The following is a 24,832-nucleotide window of genomic DNA, read 5'->3' as shown; positions in this document are numbered from 1 at the left end:
GAAGAAGTTTAAAAAATTTGGCTCTCCAAAGAAATTTCAATCGTACTGTTGATATTTGGCTCTGTTGACTAATGAGTTTGCCGACCACTGGTCTAGTCAAAGATGGACAGCAGGAGGCTGGTAAGACCACTGGGTGGCAGATGGCAGGTGACGGCAGGAGCAGGGGAAGGTGAAGGCAGAGAGAGGTGAGGGGTCCTGAACAGGGAAGTGGCATGAGCAGGGGTGGGTGGTGGAGCCCAGACAGACCCTTCCCCCACCTAAGCTGAGGCTCTGGGATCCTCACCTCTGGGGATGGCAGCTCTTCAGGGTTCTGCGAGTCCAGTGCCTGTGTCACCAGCATGTCCCCCAGGATGGTGCGAAGGTGGCAGGCCATGACAGCCTGCTGTTCCAACCCACAGTGGTTCTCAAGGGATAGGATGACAGGGTATGGGGATAGCTGTAGGGGGAGAGGCAACAGCTCAGAGTCACTCACCCTTCTTCCCTCCTCCCATCCCAACCAGAACCCCTACTACATGCAGCCCCAGCTCCTTCAGGCCAAACCAGGGCTCTGGAAAACCCACTGGGGGTGGGGGGAGACTGAGTCAGTGGGATGTGGGACACATGCTGGGTGGGGCCAGCCTGTACATGGAGGGACAGAGGTCAGATATGGGGCCTCGGAAAGGGGTGGACTGTCTGGGAGGCTGAGGGCAGCTACAGGGATGGTTTTCTTTTATAAATGCTCTTTATATGTTAATGACATTGACCATGTCATTAGTATGCCAACTCCCCCTCCCCCTTCGTCATGTGTTGGTGATAAGATTTGTGTAGCTTGACTGAAATTGTAGTTTTATGTAGACACAATAGTATGCTAAGCTTCTCTCGCTCTCTTTATGGCTTACTCTTTGGCAACAATAATTAAAATGTCCTTCCCTCCGGCAAAGTTTTCTTCTGGAAATTCTGAGATTTTAATACATTTACTAAATATGAGGGTGGGAGAAGGAAGCCCCTCACTCAGCTTTTTCTACCCCACTGGCCGGCTGTCCCAGCAGCACCTGGTCAGGGAGTGATTCTCTGGGCAGGGATTTCTTTCGGAAGGACTGAGGGGGGCTGGGCTCACCGTGAAGGCGTGGTCACGCACAGCCTGGACCACATCTCGGAAAAGGATCTTGGAGGTGAGCGTGTGACCATGGTAGATGACGGGCTCCCCTCCAGACCCCTCCCAGCAGTCCAGCTCCACACAGCGGCATCCCTGGGCGAAGGCTCTGTGGACAGACAGGCAAGGTGTCATGTGGGTGCACAGATCAGGGAAACAGACAGGTGGGCCCCAGGAAGCCCACAGTGGGAGTTGGGCCCCATTTCCCCACCAAACGGGGCTTCCAGAAGTGTTCACTGCCACCTTCCCTCCACCAGGTACCTAACGTAGGCCTCAGTGCTGCTGAGCCCCCCAATCTGGGAGTCGGTCAGATAGGTATTATGGGAGGAGGAGATAAAATAGTGGGCGAGGGGCTGGTCCATGTCCTGGAACATGCACGTGTGGGCCGGGTTCAGGGCATCCCCCTCTGGTGACAAGAGGTACATCATGAAGCCATCCAGTGTCATCAGCTCGTGCTGCTTGGCTGCAGGGAGGGGCAGAAGACAGCATCAGGCCACATAGGGGACCCCCGTCCAGCCCCAAATGCTCCCAAAGCTCACTCCACTTAGTACTGATGAGCTACCGACTGGACTCTACAAAATTATGCCATTTGCCATTTCATCTTCAGCCAAACCTTATGAGGAAAGTACATTACTCTGTCACTTTACTGGTGTGGCAGCTGAGTCTGGAAGTGGCGAGATAACCTACTCAAGATGGCACCCACAGCCAGTAATAGCAGAGCCCACTTATCTGGGAACCCAGATCTATCCAACACCACGACCTGGGCTGTGTTGAGCCCAACTCCTCTGTTAGACCCCCACCTGTCTCATTGAGCTCATAGGTCTGGATGAGCTGCTGGGCGTGGGCCAGCGAGGCGCTGTCTTCGCCCTGGTCCTCCAGGAACTCCAGCAGCTCAGGGGCGCTCAGTACGCGGTCCTCGCCTGAGTACCGATGGAAGATCTCCTCCAACTCCGGGCGTTTCAGCAGTCGCCGAAGAAACTCCTCGATCTCAGTCCCCTCCAGCCGCTCATTGTTGGAGTGGTCACACTCCTAGAAAGCAGAGGGAGAAACTCAGAAGAGGGGACACCTTAAGGAAGCTGGCCTGCACTGACACACCCACCATCTACCATGGCCGGGAAAGCAAACGTCTCCCATTCACAGGCAGAGAAACAGAGCCAGTGAGACTCCAGTCGCGCTCAAGGGCACACAGCTGGTAGCCTGCAGGGCTGATGCTCAGGAATGCCTCTCAGGGTTCAGTGCCTGTCACTCTGGACCATGACCTGCCCTAAGAATCAAGATGTGGGAGGAGCCCTGTTGGTGTGGCTCAGAGGTGGAGGTTCCACCTAAGAACCAGGAGGTCTAAATTCAGGGCACATGCCCCAGTTGCGGACTCAATCCCCACTAGGGGGCGTGCAGGAGGCGGTTGATCACTGAGTCTCATCGTTGATGTTTCTATTTCTCTCCCTCTCCCTTCCTCTTTAAAATCAATAAAAATATGCATTTAAAAAACAAAACAAAAGACGTGGGAGGAAACCAGTGTCCCTGGGGCAGGACTGGACTCCTGTGCTACAATCCCCCTCCCGTTCATTACCATCCTCAGATTCCCACGTTCACACCCACGGTCAGTGAGCAGCAAAGAACTGAGGATCCACATGGAGCTGTCGGGCCAGGGGCACAGGTGCCGCGGTCCTGTCTTTCAGTGTCACAGGCTGGACACTTCGTCAGCATCCACACAGGGGTCTGCCATGTGCTCTGACTGGGCCGTGGATGCAGAGCTCAACCCTGTGCACCCCCATCTGTGCTCCCACAGGTGTGGAGGCGCCACACGTGCCACAGTGGAGGGGGGTGTGCACGTGTGCCCGTGAGCCGACTCCTCCCTTTGCTCCTGTGTGCAAACCACACATGGTCACCTGGGCAAAGGGTTTTAATTTTTAAAAAATGAAAACTACAACTGCGCTGCTCACTTGGGAGTGGTGGGAAGGCCCAAGGTCCTCCCTACCCCTGGGGCCTGCCTGAGGGGGAGGAGGGAAGCCCTGGGCCAGCACTCCCATCCTGGCCCCATAGCCTCGGGGGAGGGTAAGAGGTAAGGAGACCCAGGTGTGGCCTTTCGCTGCAAGAGGCCCCTGTCGCCACAAAAGCTGGATGGAAAGGAAAACGGATGACTCTAATGGTCGGGGAGGACAGAGAGCAGAGGTCAGAGGGTGGCAGGTGCCCACCTTGAAGAGGCGGTAGGCGTACATGTCATTCATGTCCACGTTGACCATTCTGAGCAGGCTCTTGATCTCCTTGAAGCTCATCTTACTGTCCTGGTTGGAGTCCGCCCGGTGCAGATAGGAGTGGATCCAGGTGTGGGTGCTCAGGAAATACCAGCAACAGGTTGGGCACCACCCCCCGCTGGCAGGAACCTGACAGGTTTGTTACCATCACCTGGCCTGTGGGCTCCCTGAGCACAGCAGCGGGCTGTCCTCCATGGGACGGGGCTGCCCAGAGCCAGGAGGCCATGTCCCCACCCTCCGTTTTTAGGACAAGGGGCTAGGGGCTCAGGTTCAGACTGTGGACCCCGAAGGACAGGGCCACCTCCCCCGAGCCGGGGGTTCTCCAGGGACAGGGCCCGCCTCCCTCCACGCACATCCCCACCCCCACATCAGCCCCTGGGGCAGGATATTGATCGAGACGCTCGCGCTGGCTCATGGCCTCCAGGCGGGCGCGCAGCTTGGCCAAGCCGCGCACCCAGCGCTGCGCCTCCTCGGCTGTGGGTGCCGCCAGGTCCAGGTTCTTCCGGCGGCCCTTGAAGGCGATGGTGAGGCAGCGCGCCGGTGCGAAGGCTCCCCCGAAGCGCCGCAGGCCCTCGGACTGATGGCCCTCGCGGACGGCCTCGATGTGCTGCACGAAGACTGCGCGGAGGGATGCCCACGCGCGGCCGGGTCAGCCGGCGGCCGGCTGGGAACTGCCCGGCCCACGCTCTGTCCCTGGCCCACCCGGCGCCCGCCCGCCTGCCCCAACTCACAGATATGCTGCGACGGAGCGTGCGGGATGCGCCGCTGGAACCACACCGTCAGGCCGTCCTCCTGCAGCCGGTACAGCCGCTCCTTCTGCCACGTCCGCGAGCGGATCTTGCAGAGCCGGGAGCCCCGAAGCATGGCGCGCACGTCCTCATCCTCCGTCAGGCCTGCAGGGCGGGAGGCCGGGGTGCACTAGAGCCTCGCCCCACCAGGACCTCCTTCCTCCCTTCTCCCAGCGAGAGCTGTGGCCTCCCTCTCTGAGCCTCTTCAAACCCACACAGGCCTCTCTCTGCGCAGCGGAACATGCCCCCAATACTGGGTTTGACTTGAGGCTTGGTGTGCCTCACCCAGGTCCCCCTGCGAGGTGTGCCAGTAACAGGCCCTTCCGCCCCGCCAAGCAGTGGTCTCTGGAGGCCCTGGAGCAGAACAAGCCCTCGGGCAGGATAGGGACTCAGGCCTCACTGTCACCCTTCCTGCCACTCTCCTCCATCAGGCCCTCCAGCCTTCAAGTCCAGAATCTGTCACCTACAGCCTTTTCCCTTATATGAAACCCTGACAATCAAGAAAGTCGTCTCACTATCTAACCTAAATCTCTCTTGCTGCAACCCCAGCTCCTCACCTCTGCTTTTCCAAAGACAAGGGAGGCCTGCAGAGGCCACTCTGGCTTTAGGGTCACAGATTAAAGCCTCCAGGACCTGCCTTGGCTAACCAGAGGCTGATCTCCAGGCATCTTATGTGTGCTCTGGTGGGGCCCAGCTGAAAACACGGTCTCCTGTGATATTTGGCATTTGCCCAGCCACTATGTCAACCCCATGTCACCCCTCAGCCCACAGGTCCTCTCCTGTTAGTGTCCACCTTCCCTATAAATGTTAGGGGCAAAAATAGAATATTGGGGACTAGCTATGTTTGTGGGAAATAGTAGTCACACCCTGTTAACCGAGATTGCCTTGTTCTGGTTAAAGGACATTTTAACCTGGCTGGGGGTTGTACACCCCCACCCACCCCACCCCACCCTGACCCTGGAACCTGGGAGTCAACCTTGGACCTGGGAGTCAACCTTGGAAATGGGTCCATTCTCATTCAAGAACTGCCTGTTATCATGCCAAGATTAACAACCTTGTTACCCAAATAATGGAGTCCCACCCCAGACTGCATAGCCGACTTCCCCAGGCCTGTAATCCCTACTTCTCCATGTAATCTTTGTCCTCCTACCCAATATAAACAGCTGGCTTATGGGAGGGGAGGTTGCAGAGTAATTTTTGTGGATGACCTGCTGCTCTCCCATATTGTCGGCATTACTGGAATAAACGCTCATATGTGATTCAACCCTTTCCCTGCTGAATTGGCTCCAGTAGTGACAGGCAGCCTGGACCCCTTGGTTGTCCGGTTTCATTAAAACAAAATGTGTACAAAGCACCTACTGCACACACTCCCGACCCTGCTCATGTCTTAACACTCAAGGAAACAAGCTTCAGTCACTGGCCAGAATTCTTTTTTTTTTTTCCACTGGCCGGAATTCTAAGGAAGTGGTGGAAATATTTGCCCTTGGCTATGAACTGAACCTTTCAGCTCCCATTCTCCTCCTTCTTGCCCCGCCCCCACCAATACCTGGGCACAAGAGGTAGGCGAGAGCAGAATTTAATTAGTTGTTTATTTTATATTCAATTTGTTTTTTTGTGTGTTTTTTTAAAATATATTTTATTGATTTTTTACAGAGGGGAAGGAAGAGGGATAGATAGTTAGAAACATCGATGAGAGAGAAACATCGATCAGCTGCCTCCTGCACACCTCCTACTGGGGATGTGCCCGCAACCAAGGTACGTGCCCTTGACTGGAATCGAACCTGGGACCTTTCAGTCTGCAAAGGCTGAAGCTCTATCCACTGAGCCAAACCGGTTTTGGCTCAATTTGTTTTAACTAAAGGAAAGTTCACGCATTTCTCTAAGCCTCAGGGTCTCCATGCATAAAATGGAAATCTCAGTAGTACCTGCTAACAATCCAAAGTTCAGTCAAGAGGCTGCCCATGCTGGTGGAGCCACACCCTGCTTGGATATGCCTCCACAGGGGTCAAAACCAAAGGTTTGTGAGCCAGGGGACAATAGAAGGGTTGGGAGCTAGACAAACAGTAGAGCCCCGCCCTTTGGAAAGGAGGGGGCCAGCCAGAGGTGGATAAGAGCCCAGTTTCCAGAGAACCGGAATCTGGATTTGTATGTGAATCCTCCAGATTTTCCAATGTTGGCAACTAAGTCAAACAAAAACCCCAAAATACTGTGGGCCAAAGGAAACAGGACTGTGGGCTTCTCTTCCTCCCTTTATTTTATTAACAAGCCCCCCAAACCGGGTTTGGCTTTGGGCTTTGTGGCCCCAAGGCCCCTGCTTGCCCACCTGCAAACTCTGACCTAAGGAATCAAGTCTAAATCTCTGGGCTTTCCTCTCACTCTCTCTTGGAGCCTCTGTGCCATCCTCCTTTCTCTTCCTCATTCCAGAATCCTTCAAGGTCCGGCTCAGACATGACCTCCTCTGGAAAGTCTTCCATAATTTGGAGTTCTCCCTCCCTGACCACCAACAGCACTTTTTTTTTTTTTAAATATATTTTATTGATTTTTTACAGAGAGGAAGGGAGAGGGAGTTAGAAACATTGATGAGAGAGAAACATCAATCAGCTGCCTCCTGCATGCCCCCTACTGGGGATATGCCCACAACCAAGGTACATGCCCTTGACGGGAATCAAACCCGGGACCCTTGAGTCCACAGGTCGATGCTCTATCCACTGAGCCAAACCCATCAGGGCAGCACTTTTTACTTTAATTAAAACCAACAAACATCCCACCTACATTGCAATTTCGGTAGACTTTAATAAACCCAAGGGCAGGGATGAGACCAGTCTCCTAACCTCAGTGCTTGTCCTAGAGCCAGATTTGCAGGCAGTTTTCTGAAAGGGGAGGCAGATGGACAGACAGCTCTACCTCCAGCCCTGCCTCTTCTATGCCGAGTTCAGAGCAGAGGCCTTGTGGGTCTGGGTCTCTCAATCCTGGCCGGGCATCAGTGTCACCTGTGGGAGGTTGCACAACCCATGGGCCAGAGATTCTCATCAAGCAGGTGTAGGCGGGAGCCCAGGCATCTGTGTATTAAAAACCGACCCTGTGACTTTGAGGGCAACTGTGACTGAGAATCAGGGTGTCAGGGGCAGGAGGAGAAGCCTGCCATCCTTGGGAGGCTGAGGTCCCCCCTGAGGCCACCCTTGTGGCCCTAATGGCTCCATGGTGTTTCTCAGGGTTTAGACCAGCCGTGGGCAAACTACGGCCCGCGGGCCGGATCCGGCCCGTTCGGCTGTTCTATCTGGCCCGCGGAGCCGAAAGAGCGGAGGGTTCTCTTGCTCTCCCCTCTGCTCCTTTACTTTGAATTTATATTAGTTCACACAAACACTCCATCCATGCTTTTGTTCCAGCCCTCCGGTCCAGTTTAAGAACCCATTGTGGCCCTTGAGTCAAAAAGTTTGCCCACCCCTGGTTTAGACTGTGGCCCTCTGGAAGGGGCAGTGCCCACGTGGTGCCCCCTTGTCTGGAATGAGAGGTGGAAGGTAGCATGTGTCAGGCCAAGAGACTCACCAGACCCTCAGACACCCTATTCCCATATCTGGGCAACCTATGAATGCTCTCATCCTGAGAAACAATGGGATAGGCACAGGACAGTCAGGGAAACCTGCAGGGCCACCACACCAGGGGCAGGACCAACAGAAGTAAAGGGGTGAGGTCAGGAGGAGTCCCCAGGCCCTGGGCAGAGATGCTGGGAGGAGCCTGGCTCTCTGTCCAGCTACCCAGTAAACATTTATAGGTCCGACCAAGCCCAAACCTACAGATGTTTCGCCCACCACATTCCTACCTGCTCGGAGCAGGTGCACAAGCTGCCTGCCTTCTGCAGTTTGGGTGGTTCCCTATCTATCCACGCTGCCTTCAAGCTGAGCTGGGCAGCACCGTGGCTACCTCGACTGAGCAGGTAGGGGAATAACCATGAAATAATAGCAGTGAAAACGAGGACAAACAGTAGCCAAAAGGTGGGAAGGACCCAGGTGGCCGGTGACAGATTCATAGATAAGCTGTGTGGTCATGGGCATGTAGACAGAAGGGTAAGATGCAGAGAGCAGGGTGTGTGGCAGGAGTGCTAGGTCTCCAATGAGGGTGTGTGTAGGTGTGTAGGTGGTGTGTACATACAGGGTGTGTGCACTGGTGTGTGTAGGGGGGGAGGGGTGTATGGGGTTGGTGGGAGGGAGGAAGGTGGATCAGCTTGGGGAGGAAAATAGGCAACATGTGTGTGTGTGTGTGTGTGTGTGTGTGTACGCCAGTGCACACTCAGGAGGGGCACATGAGGCTCCAGAGGAATGTGAGACATGCAGGGAACAGTGACAGCCGACAGCTCCATGCCAATGGCGGGGGGAGGGGCGGGGGCGGGGGAAGGGCAGCTTTTCCTGCTGGCTGCGGTCATGAGGCTCTGGGAGGGGACATACAACTGGCAAGGGTTCCCAAACACCTTCCCACCTGAATCCTCCAGCCAGCAGGCAGCCCCCCAGCATCCCAAAGACCAAACATGTCCCCCTTGTCCCCACTGGCTGCCACACCCAGGGCTGGAGCCCAGCAGAGCTCAGAGCCAGAGCCCATAACATTCCTTGGAGAATCAACAAAGTCAGGAAAGGCAGGAGTGCTTCCCCTGCCCCTGGGCGGGACACGGTGAGGTGAAGGTGGCAGCACCCTTCCTGGCAGGGCGAGAACAGCCATGAAGCCTGTGCAAGGGCAGAGGTTCTGGGAGGTCACTCCCCAGAGCTGAAGAAGGAGAAGAGGCTGGAGAGGGGCATAGCAGCCAGCCCCCCAGTCCTGCCTGGCATGCTCCTGCTTAGCCAGGAGGGCTGCCCTGCCCTCCCCACCACCAGGCCAGGCACCTGCCAGCACTGGGGGCCGCTCTGAAGACCCCCACCCAGGGCAGCCCCACTCACCCCACAGGGGACATCCTGGGCAGGCCATCGGCAGAGCCCTCTTGCCCTGTGGCACCTGGTGGTGTGTGCAGGCTGAGGAGGGCAGGGAGCAGGATTCTGCCCACTCAGTGCTCTGCTCACTGGGCGGATTAGGGACAGGGTGGAGCATTAAAGGCACAGAGTCAGACAGGGGCTCTGGGGAGACAGGGTTGTCAGGTAAAATTCAGGATGCCCAGTTAAACTTGAAATTCAAATAAACAACAATTAATTTGGCCAACTTATACTAAAATATCCTTTGTTGTTTCTGTGGAATTCACATTTCACCGGGCACCCTGTATTTTATTTGGCAAGCCTGTGAGGGCACCCCTGGAAGTTGGCAGGGCCCCTGAGAGGGAAAGGCCCAAACGAAAATCACTCACTTGTTGTGCCCTGAGTTCGGACTCTGAGCCAGGCTGCCTGTGTGCACATCCTCTCTCAGCTACTTCCTAGCTTTGAAACTCCTGAACCTCAGTTTCTTCATTTGCAAGATGAGGTTCAGAGTACCGTCTGCCTCCCGTGATTGTGAGCATTGCGAAATGCCTGGGCATAGTGTTATAAAGGTGCTAATTAGCATTCATTCATTCTGGCAATCAAGACCCATCATTAAAAACCAGCCTTTGGCAGCAGGCAGGCAGAGGCTCTGTGGCCTTGGGCTGGTGACTTCACCCCCTTCCCCTGGAGTTTCTTATCTGTAACGTGAGGACAGCAGCACCTTCCCCTCAGCAGCTCCAGGGATTAAGTAGGATCTGGGCTGATGCAGGCTCAGCCCGGTGATAGCCCATCAGGTGCTCCTCTTCTCACTCTTCAACTATTCCCTGGCTTCCTGGAGGCAGGCCAAGCCAGCAGCCATCCTGGGGCAGGGACAGGAGAGGGACCCCAGGCTTCACCAATGACTCCCATTCAGCGTGGGTGGCTGTTCCTCTCTCCCCCGTCCTGGTCCCCCTCCTCCACCTGGGTCCTAAAGGCCCTTTCTTTTCCTTGGGCCCCTCTGAGCCTTTGACTTCTGAGCCACTCCCTGCTCCAGTCTCTCTCTTGACCTGATCTAAAATAAAACCTGTTCTCTGTTAACATAAGGGGTGTGGCCATGGCCTAGAAGGCCATCTCAGGACGACCCTGAGGGTGCTGACAGCCTGAGGGGCTAGACCCCGTGACACCTGGGTTTCTTCTCCACCCTGTCCCTGGACTCTGAGGCCTGGGGAAGGGGCATTCCCCCCACACGGTACATTCCTCTCCGCAGTTGCTCAGCAGGACAAGGCAGTGGTAAGGAGGAAGGGCAGCCAGATGACATTCTGACACCCACATGGCCCCTGACAGTGTCACTGTGACCGAGTGCCCCTGCAGCCTTACTCAGCCTGGGCTCAGCTGCAATTATCTGTCCACAAGTGCCTGCCATTAACCTGTATGCTCCCTGAGGGTAAGACACGGTGTTATTCATCTCCAGAGCCCTAGCCCCCGCACACAGATCGGGCTGAGCAAACGTGTGTGGAATGAAGAGGCAGACAGGTGTGCAGGGCATCGCCTCTACTTCCCACCGCATCCAGAACCCCTGTGAGTGGCTGACTCCTGTGGCTGTCCCAGTGGCACCTCAACTCCCACAGCGCTACCCCTCTCCCCAAACCATCACAGCTCCTTAGCCCAGAGAATGACACTGTCGCCCATCAGGACACCTTTCCAATCTCACCGACTGCAGAGTCCAGCCCTGTCTACACCCTAGGACAGTGGTCGGCAAACTGCGGCTCGCGAGCCAAGGTTTGCCGCTCTGTTGACTAATGAGTTTGCCGACCACTGCCCTAGGAGGTTCTGGAATCCATCTCTACTACCCCAGCCCAAGTCTGTCTGCCCAAGTGACCCCTCAGCCTCCCTCCTATGAGTCTCCCTGTTTCACCCCTGCCTTCATCCAACCCAACCCTGCTTGGCACAACTCCTGTCCTCCAGAGAAAGTCCCTAACGCTGTAAGGAGGGGCCTTGAAGGTCTGGCCCTCCCTGCCTCTCCCCTTTTGCCTCACTCCAGTCTCTGGCCCTCGCTGGTTGCCCAGCATCTCATTTGTCCCCTCCCTTTCTAGTCTTGCTTCTTTGCTTCACGTCTGACCTCCTTCCTGATGCTCAGCTCTCTAAGGGCCAGGACGGTGTCCTATTCGTTGCTGAATTCCCAGGATACAGCACACTACAGGCACTCGATGAATGTCTGTTGAATGCATGCATGATTGATGCAGGGAGGGCAGAGATCATGTTTTATGTCTGCATAAGGAGGATGCCAGGCATGTTGCTCAGAACATAGTGCTCAATAAATCCAGGTCAAATGAGGGAGCAGAAGTAAGAACAAGGCGGGGGGTAGAGAACAGTGGCAAAGAGAAAGCAAGACTGGCAATTGGGACCCGGAATTCTGCTCCAAGATTCACACAGGTCTCCTGGGTAGCCCTGTCCTTCTGTTCCCTCAACCCCACACCCGATCTCTCCATCATTAACTGTTCTACTAACAGCAGTTCCGAAGATACACCAGTTCCACAGTACTTTACATTTTACAAGATTCTTTCGTACAGACAGCCCTGTTTTTCAAGCCACTCAACCGCCTAGTCAGTCCTACTTTGCCCAGACTCTGAGGGTGCCGGTGGCAATGTGCTGAAGCATAGCCTGCATGCCAACCTTTGCCTTTTTACCACCTGTGTGGTCACAGTCAAATTCCATGACTTTCCAAACCTGTGAAATGGGGATGGTACCATCTACCTGTCAGGAGGTGAAGACTGAATGACACCACATATGTAACTACCCAGGGCTGCCTGTCTCTCAGAGATGCTTAAGAAGTCCCAGTTACACTCCCTTCCCCCAGGGATTTTCCCCAAATCTGAGCTGGGAGTTCCGGCTTTCTGAGACTGAAGACAAAGTTCTCACCCGTGAGACCGTCCTACCAGAGTCCTATTGCTGCTGCAACTCCCGTGGGGCTGCTAGCCTGGGGGGCTGGCCTGCGAGGCCGGTGTCTTCCACAACTCTCATACCCTGCTAAGGGCTTCCAAGAACCCGGGATGCCCTAAAAGGCACGGGGTGTTGGAAAGGTGGGTGAAGGACGCCCCAAGTCTGTCTCCCACTCCACTCTCCGGATTCTTAGGGACCCCCCCGCCCGCCCCATCCACACCCCTCGCCCAAACTCCCACTCCAGCACGCCCCGCGGGCGCCTCCTGGTGGGAAACAAAGACCGTCCTGGGCGCCAAGCTCGGCCCGGGGACCTCGGGTGACCGCAGGTGCGACCCCAGGCTGGAACGGTGCTGGCATCCACACCTCGCCATGCTCTCCCCGCAGCCGGGGAAGCCCACCCACGGTTCCCAGAATACCCCGGCCCTCCCGGCTGCGCCGTGGGGACAGTCCGTGCCCACCGAACAGCCCGCGCCGCGCCCACCCGCACGGCCCCCGCCGGTCACTGACCCATCTTCTTCAGCGCCCGCAGCCCGGGCCTCCTGGTGCCGCCGTCCTGGAGAGCGGGCGGGGGCGGGGGCGCGACCGACGCCGAGACCTGGGCCGGCACCGGGGACTCCCGGCGCCGGCGGCTCCTCCAGCGGCCACACAGCATGCCTCGGGGTGGGGGCCGGGGCCGGGCCCGGTCTGCGCGCGGGGACAGGGCAGCGGGGCGCCGCTCTGGCCCGGCCCCGGCTCTGCGCGGTCGCCAGCGAAGAAACTTAGCGGCGCTGGGAGTAAGTCGGGAGGAGTGAGTGTCGGGAGGAGGGAGAGAGGAAGGGAAGAGGTTCAGGAAAGGAGGGACTCGGGGAAGGAGGGACTCGGGGAAGGAGGGACGCGGAGGGAGGGGGCGGGGCCGAGGACCGCGCAGGGGAGGCGCGAGGCGCTTGCCGAGGGGGTGGTGATTCCAGGCGGGGAGTTGGGCCCTCCCCTAAGTGTGGGGAGGGGGCCGATCCGAGCCCCTCCCTTTTGCCCCCTGTTCGTAAGTCCCTATTCGCCAGACGATCCTCGGATCCCCGCCTCATCAGTAACCTGAGCCTCCACTAGGGCACTGGAGGGGGCGAGGGCTGCCTCCAGCACAAACACCTTTCCCTGGACCCTGAACTCAGTGCGGACTCAGGACCCCACTCCTCCCGCTCCTTCTCCAGTCCCACCGGGAGGCTTCAGATGAGAGCCAGACAGGGGACGGGGTCTGCAGGGGGCTCCTCCCGGGCCAAGGGTACTGGACCCCTTAAAGCCGATAGGGCCCTGGGAGCTGAGCTGGTGGCAGGGCAGCCCGATCCCGAGGAGTGGGGGAGCGGGAAGTGGTGGGTGGATGGGAAGGCTCTTGCTGTGATCTCACAGGGTTAACCCTCCCCGCACCCGGCCAGTGGAGACCCCTCAGTTGTAGAAGTCTCGAAGCTGACTGGTCCGGAGAGGAGGGGGTGGCTCCAAGACTGCAGTTGCCGGCAAAACTAGGTTCTGGGGTTCGAGGCTTGGACGGGTTGGCACCCTCACCTGCTTGATCGTCCCGGAACAGCCCCTGCACGCTGCGTAGATGTCGGTGACATCAACCCGTGAGTTAGCGTGGAGTGCGGTTCTGGTGTCATGTGTTACACTTACTATATATACAACCACCTGCATATGTGTTCATGAAGAGTGGGAGGACAGGTGACTGCATGTGCGTGCACGTTATTTGCTTCAAGTGCCCTGGGTGGGGGCGAAGAGCTGGTGGCACACCGCCACTGGCAGCGGCCAATAGCGTGCCATCGGGACCTAGATTTGCCAACTCCTTGCCCCAGGCTCTCCCCCATTCTCAGATATCCTCCACTCAGAGGTTCCTCATTCTGGGTTGGGTCCTCCCCCCTTTCTGGATATTCTACCCGTTTCTGGATATTTTTCTGAATGTCACGTCTTCACTTCTGCACTTTTTTTTTTTCACTTCTGCACTTTTGATCCTGCAATTTCTTCCTCCAAAATGACCTTCCTCATTATTCTCCTGGCTTACCATCCTTTTTAAAATTTGATTTGAGGGAGAGAGAGAGAGAGAGAGAAATTATTTGTGCAATCACTGGTTGATTGTTTTTTAATCCTCACCGGAGGATATTTTTTCCACTGACTTTTTGAGCGAGTGGAAGGGAGAGAGAGAGAGAAAGAAAGAGAGAAGAGAAATATCCCCCAACATGCCCAACCAGGCTGGGGACCAAACCTGCAACCGAGGTACCTGCCCTTTACTGAGAATCGAACCTGCGACCCTTCTGTCCGCGGGCCAACGCTCTAACCACTGAGCAAAACCAGCCAGGTCCATTGGTTAATTCTTACATGTGCCCAGATGGAATTGGCATATGGGGAGGAAGCTCTAACCAACTGAGCAACCCGGCCAGGGCTCCTGGTTTAGTTCTAAACCTTCCACAACTCAGTTCCGATGCCCCTCCTCCAGAACACCTTACCCCGGACATGACTCCCTGTTTTATTATTTTTTAAAATGTTTGTATTGATTTTAGAAAGAGGGGAATAGAGAGGGAGAGAAACATCAACATGGATCGGTTGCCTCGCCTACGCACCCTGACTGGAACTGAACCCACAACCTGAGCATGTGCCCTGACCAGGAATCCAACCGGCAATCTTTCGGTGCACCGGAGGCCGCTCAACCAATTGAGCCACACGGGCCAGGGCATGACTCCCTATTTTATCTACTACAGTGACTGTCAGGTGTCTGAAGAGACTTGGGTTGAGCTGACAGACGCTGGTTTCCACCAGGGGGCGAGAGGACTCCGTGCTATTTTACTATGTCCACCAGGAGGCGCTTCCGCCCGTCTCTGGCAGTCCAGGATAGGGAAGCCGACCCCCGGATTCACCCCTCCTCATTGGGAGAGGCACAGCTATTTGCATACTCTTGAAAGGGATGCGCTGAGTGGCTAGAGTATAGAAGCCAAATTTGAAACGGGCTCTCTCATTGGCTCAAATTCCACATCGCTCAGCGTCTCCATTCGGGCCCGACGGGCCGGGAGGTCAGTAGGAAGCGTTCGGCTAGTGGCGAGAGAGGACCCAGGTGTCCGGGCAGGGGTCTCCGCAGGGTGAGTGTCAGGCTGCCGGGCCGGGGTGCGGGGGCCCGGATGGGAGGACTGTTCGCCTGCCTGACTCCTCTTGGCTTGCCCTTTCGCCTGTCTAGGAGTTGTAGATGCGCATCTAAAGGGGTACTGCGACCCTAACCACCTGCCTCTCCACCCACCCACCGCGGCCCTCTCCACCTACCCCAGCCGCACCCACACTGCTTGGGGTAGGAAAAGGCCTCTCTTCAGCCACAGCTTCTGACCTCCTCGGGTATCTCACTCAGGTCTCTAAAGAGCTTAGTTTGCCCCTCTGGAAAGTGAATCAGAGTGGTTTGTCGAGGTCTGTGCTGGGGTGGTCCCTGGAGGCCTGCTCACACGGAGGCTTGTTCTTGCAGAGTTGCGCAAAAGTAGGGTCCCAGGGCTCAGAGCAGCTGGAGATGGGTACCGAGAAAGAAATCCCGGGACCGGACTGCCAGAAACAGTTCCAGGCCGCAGTCAGAGTCATTCAGAACCTGCCTAAGAACAACAGTGAGTGAGGGCGGGGGACCTGCATTTGGGGGTCAAGACAGCTGGGGTCTGCCTCCCAGGAGACTCAAATCCCTTTAGTTTTTGCAGACAAGTCTCTGCCTGGGTCACCCGATGGGGCCCCTCTACCTCCTGCCCCTGGTAGACTCCTCACCATCTCTGCCTTCTCCTAGGGTAGTGTACCCCCGCTCCATCCTCTTGGAGCAGGGGGGTGATGCTCTGCTCTCCAATCCCCAACTTCCTGCCCAGGTTATTACCGCCCCTCCTATGAAGAGATGCTTCGATTCTACAGCTACTACAAGCAGGCTACCATGGGGCCCTGCCTGGTTCCCCGGCCTGGGTTCTGGGACCCCATTGGACGATATAAGTGGTGAGCTCCCCACCGGCTGGGCAAACAAGCCTCCATTGTCAACTAGCCTCTCACAACTCTCTGCCCCCAGGGATGCCTGGAACAGCCTGGGCAAGATGAGTAGGGAGGAGGCCATGTTTGCCTACATCACTGAGATGAAGGTGGTGGCACAGAAGGTAGGGATAGGCTGTGGGCCCCTCTCTGTCCCTAAGTTCCCAGCCAGGTGCCTGCCCCCCACCCTTCCATTGTTGCCCCCATTATATTTCCTGCACGTTGACACCCCATGGGAATTACCACCTTCATGCTGTTCCCCCAACCTTGTCTCTGGTCTGAATAGGCACAAGGTGGAGGGTATGACAACAGGAGCAGAGGGGAGGGCCCAGCTCAAAGGGAAAGGAGGGCAGAGATGGAAGGGGCAAGCCATTCCCCAATAAGCCTTATCCCCTACAGGTGATCGACACAGTGCCCCTGGGTGAGGTGGCAGACGACATGTTTGGTTACTTTGAGCCCCTGTACCAGGTGATCCCTGACATGCCGAGACCCCCAGGAACCTTCCTGCGAAGGGTCACAGGTCAGGCCCCCCAGGATGGGAACTCTGCAGGTGCTGAGTCACTTGTCAGGTTCAGGCTGAGGGGGCTGCTTGTTGGAGGGGGCCTTGGGTAGAGGGCTCCAGGTGATGTCCCTGTAAGGACCCCAACTACTGCCCCGATGGGGTGGGTCTCAGGCAGAGTCTGTGGCTAATGGGGAACGAGGTCTGACCTCCGTGGGAGGCGCCAGCCCCACCCCTGGGTGCTATGTCTCTGCAGGTCTTGAAGAGCAGGTACTGAATGGAGATACTGGGACTACCCCAGAGTCTCCCTGCCTTCCCCAGGAACCAGCACCCCCAAGCCCAGGTCAGTGGTTGGGCAGGAGGGGCAGAGGCCAAATACAGGCCAGGGTTGGGGGAGACCTCCTGGTGTGGTGAAGGGGAGAAGGCTGGATGCCCGCTGTGCCTGTCAGACCTCATGCCCACAGACAGACACCTCCTATGCTCCAGGGGAAGCCAGGAGGAGGTTTCTGAGACTTTTGTTCTAGGACCTCACTTCTGGGACCCATCTGTGCCTCTTGTGGCAGTATCTCTGTTGTCCCGTGAACAGGTGCCCCTGCCCAGTTCTGCACTCCTCCCCTCCCTCCATAGCCTTCCTCTGGTCACTAACCTTACCTACACCCTCCCCAGAGTCTCAGCCACCCAGGGACCCAGACCCCGAGGTTTTCTGTGATTCCCTGGAGCAGCTGGAGCCTGAGCTGGTGAGATAACCCCTGTATCTTCCTTCTCCCATCCCACTGTGCCCTGGCTGCTCCCACTGCTCCCTTTGGACCTTGTGACTTTATCCCAGCAGGTTTGGGCAGAGCAGAAGGGCGCCCCTGGAGGAGAGCCTGACACCAGAATCAGCCCTGTGCCCCCAACAGGGAAAGGTGAATCACTGCTTGACCCTTAACCGCCACTGCCTTGCCCATGGTTCTAATGCCCAGGCCTTTCCCTTAACCCCCACTGCCTTGCCCATGGTTCTAATGCCCAGGCCTTTCCCTTAACCCCCACTGCCTTGCCCATGGTTCTAATGCCCAGGCCTTTCCTTTAACCCCCACTGCCTTGCCCATGGTTCTAATGCCCAGGCCTTTCCCTTAACCGCCACTGCCTTGCCCATGGTTCTAATGCCCAGGCCTTTCCCTTAACCCCCACTGCCTTGCCCATGGTTCTAATGCCCAGGCCTTTCCCTGGCTGCCCTCTTGGGGCAGAGATGAAAGTCTAGTTCTGGCAACTGGAGAGAGAAGCCTCTGCCCAGGAAGGGTTGCCAAACAGCCGGACACTGGATGGGCAAAGTCCTTGCCTGGCCTTCTCTCCCTGAAGGCCATCAGGAGCCATCAGGCACTGAGGAAGGGAGCTGGGGCAGGAAGTGCTAGCCCCCCGCATAGCTGCAGCTACATGGCTTTGGAGTCAGACTCTCTCTCTCTCTGGGCCCCCCATTTGGGACTTTCAAATGACAATGAGTGCTGCCCTATCCCCTTCCATAACCGTCAGTGTGCCATGTCCCATAAAGGGCACTTTCATACATATCATCTCCTTTATCCCTCTGAGCCAGCAGCCCCTGAGGGAGATGGTATCTTCTCCTAATCTTCAGATGATAAAATGAGGCTCAGAGAAGTTAGTGACTTGCCCAAAGTCACACAGCTACTCCCGGTAGCCTGTTACTCAGCCATGTGGATGGACTTTACAAGAGTCACACTTGGTACAAGGAATTGTGCCCTGCTCTTACTTTTCCCTGGACCTGCCCCAGCCTGCCCACACCCTGCCCCTGGCTGAGTTGCCTCCTGAGTCCTCTTCCCTCTGTGTCCGTTTTCCACAGAGGCGTTGAGAGGCAGCCTGCCGGGGCCCCAGGAATTGGACTCGTGGCTGGTGGGGACAGTTCGAGCACTGCAGGAGAGCATGCGGGATGTCCAGGGGAGACTGCAAAGCCTGGAGAGCATGCCTGCCCCCCGCAAGGAGGTGAGCCCCCAAGGCCTAGGGCAGGATTGGGACAGAGCTCTGAAGGTCTCTGTCCTAGGCTCTTCACCCAGCCACTTCTTTGTCCCCACATCTCTACCTGCCCACACCTTTGCCTCCTCGACTGGTGAGATTCACATCACAAGCAGGGAATCTGAAGCGCTTCCTCTTTTCCTGCCCTTACCTCCCTTTGCTTGAAGAGACACTGAGCAGGAGGACTAATTCCAACAGTTGGAAGGGCCAGAATGTGTCTGCTCCTTGCATTGGGGCTGGAGGTCCCTGTTGTTCCTCAGTTAGACTTCTGTTCCCAGATTTAGGGTTTACTTCCAAACAATTCAGCCCTTGCATTCCTCACTCCCCGCTGGACTCCAAGATCTGTTTGCCCCTTACACTTCAGCTTCTGCCTTTCCGGAGCCCATCTATGTGCCAAATACCATTAGTTGCATTATCTCAATCCACAAAACAACCCTATGAAATAGGTTTTCATTTCCCTGTTACAGATGAGGAAACTAAGGCTCTGAGAGGTTGAGTAACACAGCCTGGAAGATTCTCAGAGCTGCTGTGAGGATTAGATAATACTTGTAGTTACTGCCCCTGAGCTCAGCACACACAACCACCTCCTAGAATGGAGCTCATTGTTATCAGTATTATTATTAAGTGATGGAGCTGGGAGTGGCCCTAGCTCTGTCTGTCTCCAGAGCTGGCACCCACCATTAACTCTGAGTGGGTCTGTTCTTGAGAAGCCTGGGATGGTGGGGGCAGGCGAGGGCTGAGTTGCTGGATGTGGGCAGTCATTTGGGTGACCCCTAATCCCCTTGGCACAGTGAGTATCAACCAGGGTGGCAGGAATTGCCTCACATTCACAGTGGCTAACATTTCAACACCATCCCCACCACCCTCCGAGGCTTTTTATATTTTGTTTACCTTTTACTAATTTTATTTATTTTTTTAAATATATTTTATTGATTTTTTACAGAGAGGAAGGGAGAAGGATAGAGAGTTAGAAACATTGATGAGAGAGAAACATCCATCAGCTGCCTCCTGCACACCCCCCACTGGGGATGTGCCCGCAACCAAGGTACATGCCCTTGACTGGAATCGAACCTGGAACCTTTCAGTCCGCAGGCCAACGCTCTATCTACCGAGCCAAACCAGTTAGGGCTATCTTTTACTAATTTTATATGCTAAAGATTTTAAAGATTTCCACCCTGAAATACTTGGGTTTGCATCTCTAAAAACAAGAACATTCTATTACCTAATTTTATCACACACAATAATTCCTTCATATCATCAAATGACCAATACAAATTCAAATCTCTCCAGTTGTCCCAAAATTGCCTTTTCCAGCTGCTCTATCTGTCCAGCCCAGGAGTACATGTGGCATCTAGTTGCTCTGTCCTTTTGAGACTCTTTTAACTCAGACCAGTCCCTTTTTCTTGCTACTAACTTGCTAATGAGACTCAGCCAGTGGTCCTGTAGAAATGTTCCATGTTTTGGGTCTATCTGCATCCTGGTAGGTGGTTTACATGACCAGATTTCATCAGAGGTGATGTCCTTCACATCAGGGAGCACATATCCATGTCCCGCCGTTAATGATCCTAACATGGACCACTAGCATGGGGAAAGGGGTGACAGTCTGGTCCCACCATTGTAAAGTCAGCTTTTTCTCTTGGAGCCAGCGAATGTCCAGTATTCTGTCCACCCCATTTGTCACATAGGTTTTATCAACAATTGATAACCCTTGCCTGAATCAATAATTTATATAGTAGTTGCAAAAAGGTTTACTTTTAAATTATATTATTCCTTTAAAATTAGCTATTACTTTTCTGTAGTTTCCTTGATCATCTAGGATTTCCCTGAAATACAGTGCCTTATGCAAAGGCAGCATATGAGCTTATTCTCTTTAATTATTATTATTTTTTTAAAATCCTCACCCAAGGATATTTTTCCATTGATTTTTAGAGTGGGAGAGGGAAAAACAGAGAGAAATATCCATGTGAGAGAAACACATCAATTGGTTGCCTCCTGCATGAGCCCTCACCAGGGCCTGGGGAGGAGCCTGCAGTTGAGGTCCGTGCCCTTGACCGGAATCGAACCCAGGACCCTTTGATCCGCAGGCTGATGCTCTATCCACTGAGCAAACTGGCTAGGAATAGTAATATTTTTAAAGTAAGGAATTTATTTAAGAACCACCTCAGTGGTGACAAATTTCCAGCTTTCTCTTTTTTTGAGTATCAATGTGGACTCATGGGTTTTAAAGATTCAATATTTCCATCAACTGCAATCATTCTTTTTAATGCTCAGATCGTCACAACTTTGGTCAGTGGAGACCCTTTCAAGTCGGGTCCTATCATGACCTCATTAACGCTTAAAAGCTTCCTTACTTTCTGGCATAAGATGTCCCACATTCACCTCTACCTTTCCTGCCCCAGACCTGGAATCGGCCACTTCTCCAAGGAGTCCTGGCTCCTTTTAGCAAAAAATATTTAGAGATTAAAATCTGAGCAGTCTGGGGTCTTCATTTGAAATATGTGGCACATCCTTTACAATATGAGGGCCTTAAGGCCACACCAACAGGGCCATTGCTTCGTGGCCCAGAAGAAACAGCCTAGAAGCCAGTCCCTCCACCTGGCAGCCCTCTTGGCACCTGGCACTGCCCTGGGAGCAGCATGTGGAAGTGAGTTGGAACTCATCTGCCAGGGACACACTAGGAACCCTAGGATCCCTTCCCTTCCAGTGGTGCAGATATGGGGGCAGGGCTTCTCTGCTCCCCTCTCCATCTGAATTAGAAACTCCTACTGAGTCTGGGAGCAGGTTCCTGAGGAGGGCCGGCTGTGCTGAGGCTGGGCTGGCCCCTGACTCCCTCCCTCCTTCTTGGCAGCAGAGGCCCCCCTCCAGTGCTCGGCCTTGGCCCCTCAGGCTCTCAGGTCCCACGCTGCTCTTCTTCCTCCTGTGGCCCTTCATTGTCCAGTGGCTCGTCAGGCAGTTTCGGACCCTGAAGAGGTGATTCTCAGTGGAGGAGTCTGCAGCCAACGGAGGAGGCCATGTGCCCCCAGTCCTAATGTGCCTGGAGCCTTCCCAGGGTTTGGGAGAACAGCATTAACCGCACCCACCACTACTAACAATCAGTGTTTGCCTTGGCACCCCTCCCCTAACGGGGAGCACGGCAAATGAGACCCCACCTTTCCCAGCAGCTTCACGAGGATGCTTCTCCCACCTCCCACCCCTCAAACCACCCAGGTTTCCTTGGAAGGTTGCAGTTTCAGTGCACGTCCTGGGTTCTGGGTTGGCCGGTGACTCGGGGGCGGGGCTGCCGAGTCTCAGCTTCTGCCCTCCCCAACCCCTGGGTCACCTGACTTCTCCCCAACCCAGCCTCTCCCCGTGGAGGCTCAGCTGTTGGGCAGGTTGGGACTTGGGCCGGGTCCTGGGATTGGTTGGCTGGGAGGCTTTGGGAGGGAGGCCCCGCCAAGTTGGGGGAAGGCAGGGAGCAGGCCCCCTGGGAGGGGCGAGAGCTCCGTTTGCTAGCCTTCCTCTCCCCACGCACACTCAGGAGGTCTTCACTGACGATTCACTTACAAATGAATGTTTCACTAAACAAAATAAAACAATCTTTTGCCATCTACGAAGTGAGGCGGAAATCGAGGCCCGAGCGCCCGAGGCACAGTCCCTCCCCTCCTCCCCCATCTATGTCCCTTAGACAACCCGAGAGGCCACTGGGTGATGTTTCTGAGGAAGGTTGTCCCTCCTCCATGGACCAGTGAAGGGAGCACAGAGCCGGGGGTCTCGAAGAAAGACAGAGGGGGGGGGGGAGGGGTGTCCTGGGAGGGGTGAGGCTAAGGCGCGGGGGGGGGGGGGGGGGGGGGGGGAAGAGGCGCGGGCCACACCCACCGCAGGGTAGGGCCAAGGACTCAGCCCTCCCCTCCCTCGTCGGGGGCCCAGAAGGAGACTGGCGTAGCTCCGTCACCCGTAAGACGAGTGGCTGCTCCCTGGGGTGGGCGCGTAGGGCTGGGAAGTACCCACTGCCCGCTTACCCTCAGCTTGTGCCCTCTTCCCGATTCTCTCCCCCTGGGCTTTCCCAGGGAACTTTCTGGAAGGCCAAGACCAAGTGGGAGCCTTTGCCCCGCCCTTAGGCATGGGGGCGGGGACCTGCGCCAGGAGACCCTCTTTGGTGTGGGCCCATGGTCGGCAAACTGCGGCTCGCGAGCCACATGCGGTTCTTTGACCCCTTGAGTGTGGCTCTTCCACAAAATACCACGGCCTGGGCGAGTCTATTTTGAAGAAGTGGCATTAGGAGAAGTTTAAGTTTAAAAAAATTTGGCTCTCAAAAGCAATTTCAATCCTTGTACTGTTGATATTTGCTCTGTTGACTAATGAGTTTGCCGACCACTGGTGTGGGCCAAACGCGGGAATGGCCACAGACCTCCCAGTAACACTGCTGCTGGGGCACTGCATTTCCTTTTCTCACCTCCTAGCAACTTGGGCCTTCCTTGGGTCAGCACCAGCCCTGTCACCCAGGCCGTGTTCGCGCCTCAGAGGCCACTGGCCAAGGTCCCCATCTGTGGAGGGCGGCAGCAGCCTTGAGACCCCTATTGCTGCCACCACCTGGGCCCCAGGACCTTCCTGCCCCTGGACGAGGAAGAGCAGTTCTGAATGCCCCTCCTTGGAGTTACCTGGGTCAACCCCTGGCCTGGCCCACTCTCCCGGGCTCGGCCATCCCTCCTTTATCCTCAGTCCTTTTCTCAGGGCGGTATCGCTCAGAACAGACACATGGGCCCTGCTGCTCCACAGATGGCCCAGGGTTACAAGTAGAGGCCACAGCAGGCAGTGGGAGAGCGACAGAATTGGTGCTGGGGATGCAGGTGTGGAGCGGAAGCCAGCTCCACCACTTGCACACACTAATTGTTGTGACTTGGGCAAGACAAGATCTTTAAAAAATATATATTTATTGATTTTAGAGAAGAAGGGAGAGGGATAGAAACATCAATGATGAGAATCATCACTCTGTTGCCTCCTGCATGCCCCTGACTGGGGATCGAGTCCAGGCATGTGCCCTGATTGGAACTGAACCATGAACTCCTGGTTCATAGATTGATGTTTAACCACTGAGGCACACTGGCCGGGCAAGACAAGATCTTAATTGCTCTGAGCCTGGGTTGTCTTGTTTGTGAAATAAAGATGGTGATCATAAGGCAGTCAGTCCTGGGGTTTACATGACCAGGGTATGTAAAATGCCTGGCCAAGGGTTAAAACTCAGCTAATGGTAAGGTGCCTGGCCTCCCGTTTGATAGCATTCTAGAATTCCACACACGAGTCCACACAGCTGCGCCCTGTCCAGTAAAATGAGGCTGGGCTCAGATGTACCTTCCAAATCCCCTGACTGAGGGTACCCAGGAGTCCTTTGGAGCCTAAAAATGTGGTAACAAACTGGAGGTCTCTAACTCCCTGATAGAAGCAGAGGCCCCAGGGGCGAGGCCTTCCGGCCCCGGGGTTTCCAGGGAGCCCCTGGCACTCACCCAGTGCTCCTAGTGTGAGGGGCAGCACTTGCTCCTGGGGAGCCTCCTGCTTGACTGATGAAGCGGCACAGAAGGCAGGCTTTTCAGATGGACCTGAGCTCTTAGAAGCTCGGGGAAAACAGGCTGGGATGGTCAATTTCAAAACATCTGGCTGTGCCCACAGGCACTCTTGCTCGCCTCTCCCTTTGGCCTGCCATCACCACTTTCTCACAGGACCACTCTGAATTCCCAGACAAATCCTTTCTTTGAACATGATGCTCGCTCTTCATAGAATGCCCTTCTTTATGCCACTCTGCCTGAAAACGATTCATCCTTCAAAGACAGCTAATAAGTCACTTCCCCTTGAAACCTGTACACAATTGTCAACTCCTAAGCAGCTTGGCTCACCAGCTCCTATCTGAATTTTGTCCCCTGCCATTTTGGCTCACTGTGGTTTGATGGCCTCTTTACACAGTCTATGAGCGGCAAGGATGACATGTTATCCATCATCATGCGCTCTTAACAAATCTTTGCTAAATGAACAAGTAAGAGCCTGAATCATGCTGAAATTGTTAGGAATGTAAAGGAACTAAATCTAGAGGGTTGGTTTTTTTTTGGGGGGGGGGGAATTTTTGTGTTTGTGACAAAGAAAAATGGCCCGGGGGTCACAAAGACATTCACACTAGCTGGACTTGCCACTTAGTTGTCATGTGACCTTGGACAAGTCACTTAATTTCTCTGAGTCTTAGAGACTTCCTATCTCTAAAATGGAGACAATAATTTCTATCCTTACTCACTGGGCCGTGGTGGGGTCAAATGGTTCTGCGGTAAAAGCACATTATACGGTAA

At 55.3% G+C, this 24,832-nt stretch overlaps 2 protein-coding genes across 18 annotated transcripts in view; one reads left to right on the top strand and one right to left on the bottom strand.

Annotated features, from left to right (window-relative positions):
• Positions 1-24,832, bottom strand: part of PLCD3 (phospholipase C delta 3) — a 65,969-nt gene that overhangs the window by 9,231 nt on the left and 31,906 nt on the right. For 2 of the 5 annotated variants that reach the window (XM_080682540.1, XM_080682541.1), the window contains exons 1-8: positions 12,536-12,803; positions 4,119-4,280; positions 3,777-4,005; positions 3,328-3,457; positions 1,933-2,161; positions 1,394-1,595; positions 1,097-1,241; positions 284-436 (exon numbers count right to left, since the gene is read on the bottom strand). In XM_080682540.1, the coding sequence (XP_080538666.1) occupies positions 284-436; positions 1,097-1,241; positions 1,394-1,595; positions 1,933-2,161; positions 3,328-3,457; positions 3,777-4,005; positions 4,119-4,280; positions 12,536-12,680 (1,395 nt within the window). In that variant the 5' untranslated portion in view covers positions 12,681-12,803. Of the gene's footprint in view, positions 1-283; positions 437-1,096; positions 1,242-1,393; positions 1,596-1,932; positions 2,162-3,327; positions 3,458-3,776; positions 4,006-4,118; positions 4,281-9,100; positions 9,162-12,535; positions 12,804-24,832 lie in introns of those variants that run through there. The other 3 variants (XM_080682544.1, XM_080682543.1, XM_080682542.1) reach the window with 2 other exon arrangements.
• On the top strand, positions 15,019-22,114 carry ACBD4 (acyl-CoA binding domain containing 4). Of its 13 annotated transcripts, none has more exons than XM_080682561.1 (11): positions 15,019-15,120; positions 15,216-15,380; positions 15,492-15,624; positions 15,871-15,991; positions 16,062-16,146; positions 16,421-16,541; positions 16,777-16,863; positions 17,187-17,257; positions 17,350-17,425; positions 18,355-18,494; positions 21,376-22,112. In XM_080682561.1, the coding sequence occupies exons 3-11, from the start codon at positions 15,534-15,536 to the stop codon at positions 21,496-21,498; spliced, it is 915 nt and encodes a 304-aa protein (XP_080538687.1). In that variant the 5' UTR covers positions 15,019-15,120; positions 15,216-15,380; positions 15,492-15,533; the 3' UTR covers positions 21,499-22,112. The 13 variants fall into 13 exon arrangements, with proteins under 13 accessions (XP_080538687.1, XP_080538693.1, XP_080538696.1 ...); XM_080682567.1 differs by having other exon boundaries at positions 21,373-22,112; XM_080682570.1 differs by having other exon boundaries at positions 17,347-17,425.

This window comes from Plecotus auritus, assembly GCF_963455305.1.
Source record: "Plecotus auritus genome assembly, chromosome: 7".
Taxonomy (NCBI): Eukaryota; Metazoa; Chordata; class Mammalia; order Chiroptera; family Vespertilionidae; genus Plecotus; species Plecotus auritus.
The sequence above is the reverse complement of the archived record's forward strand: the minus strand, read 5'-3'. Positions and strand labels throughout refer to the sequence as shown.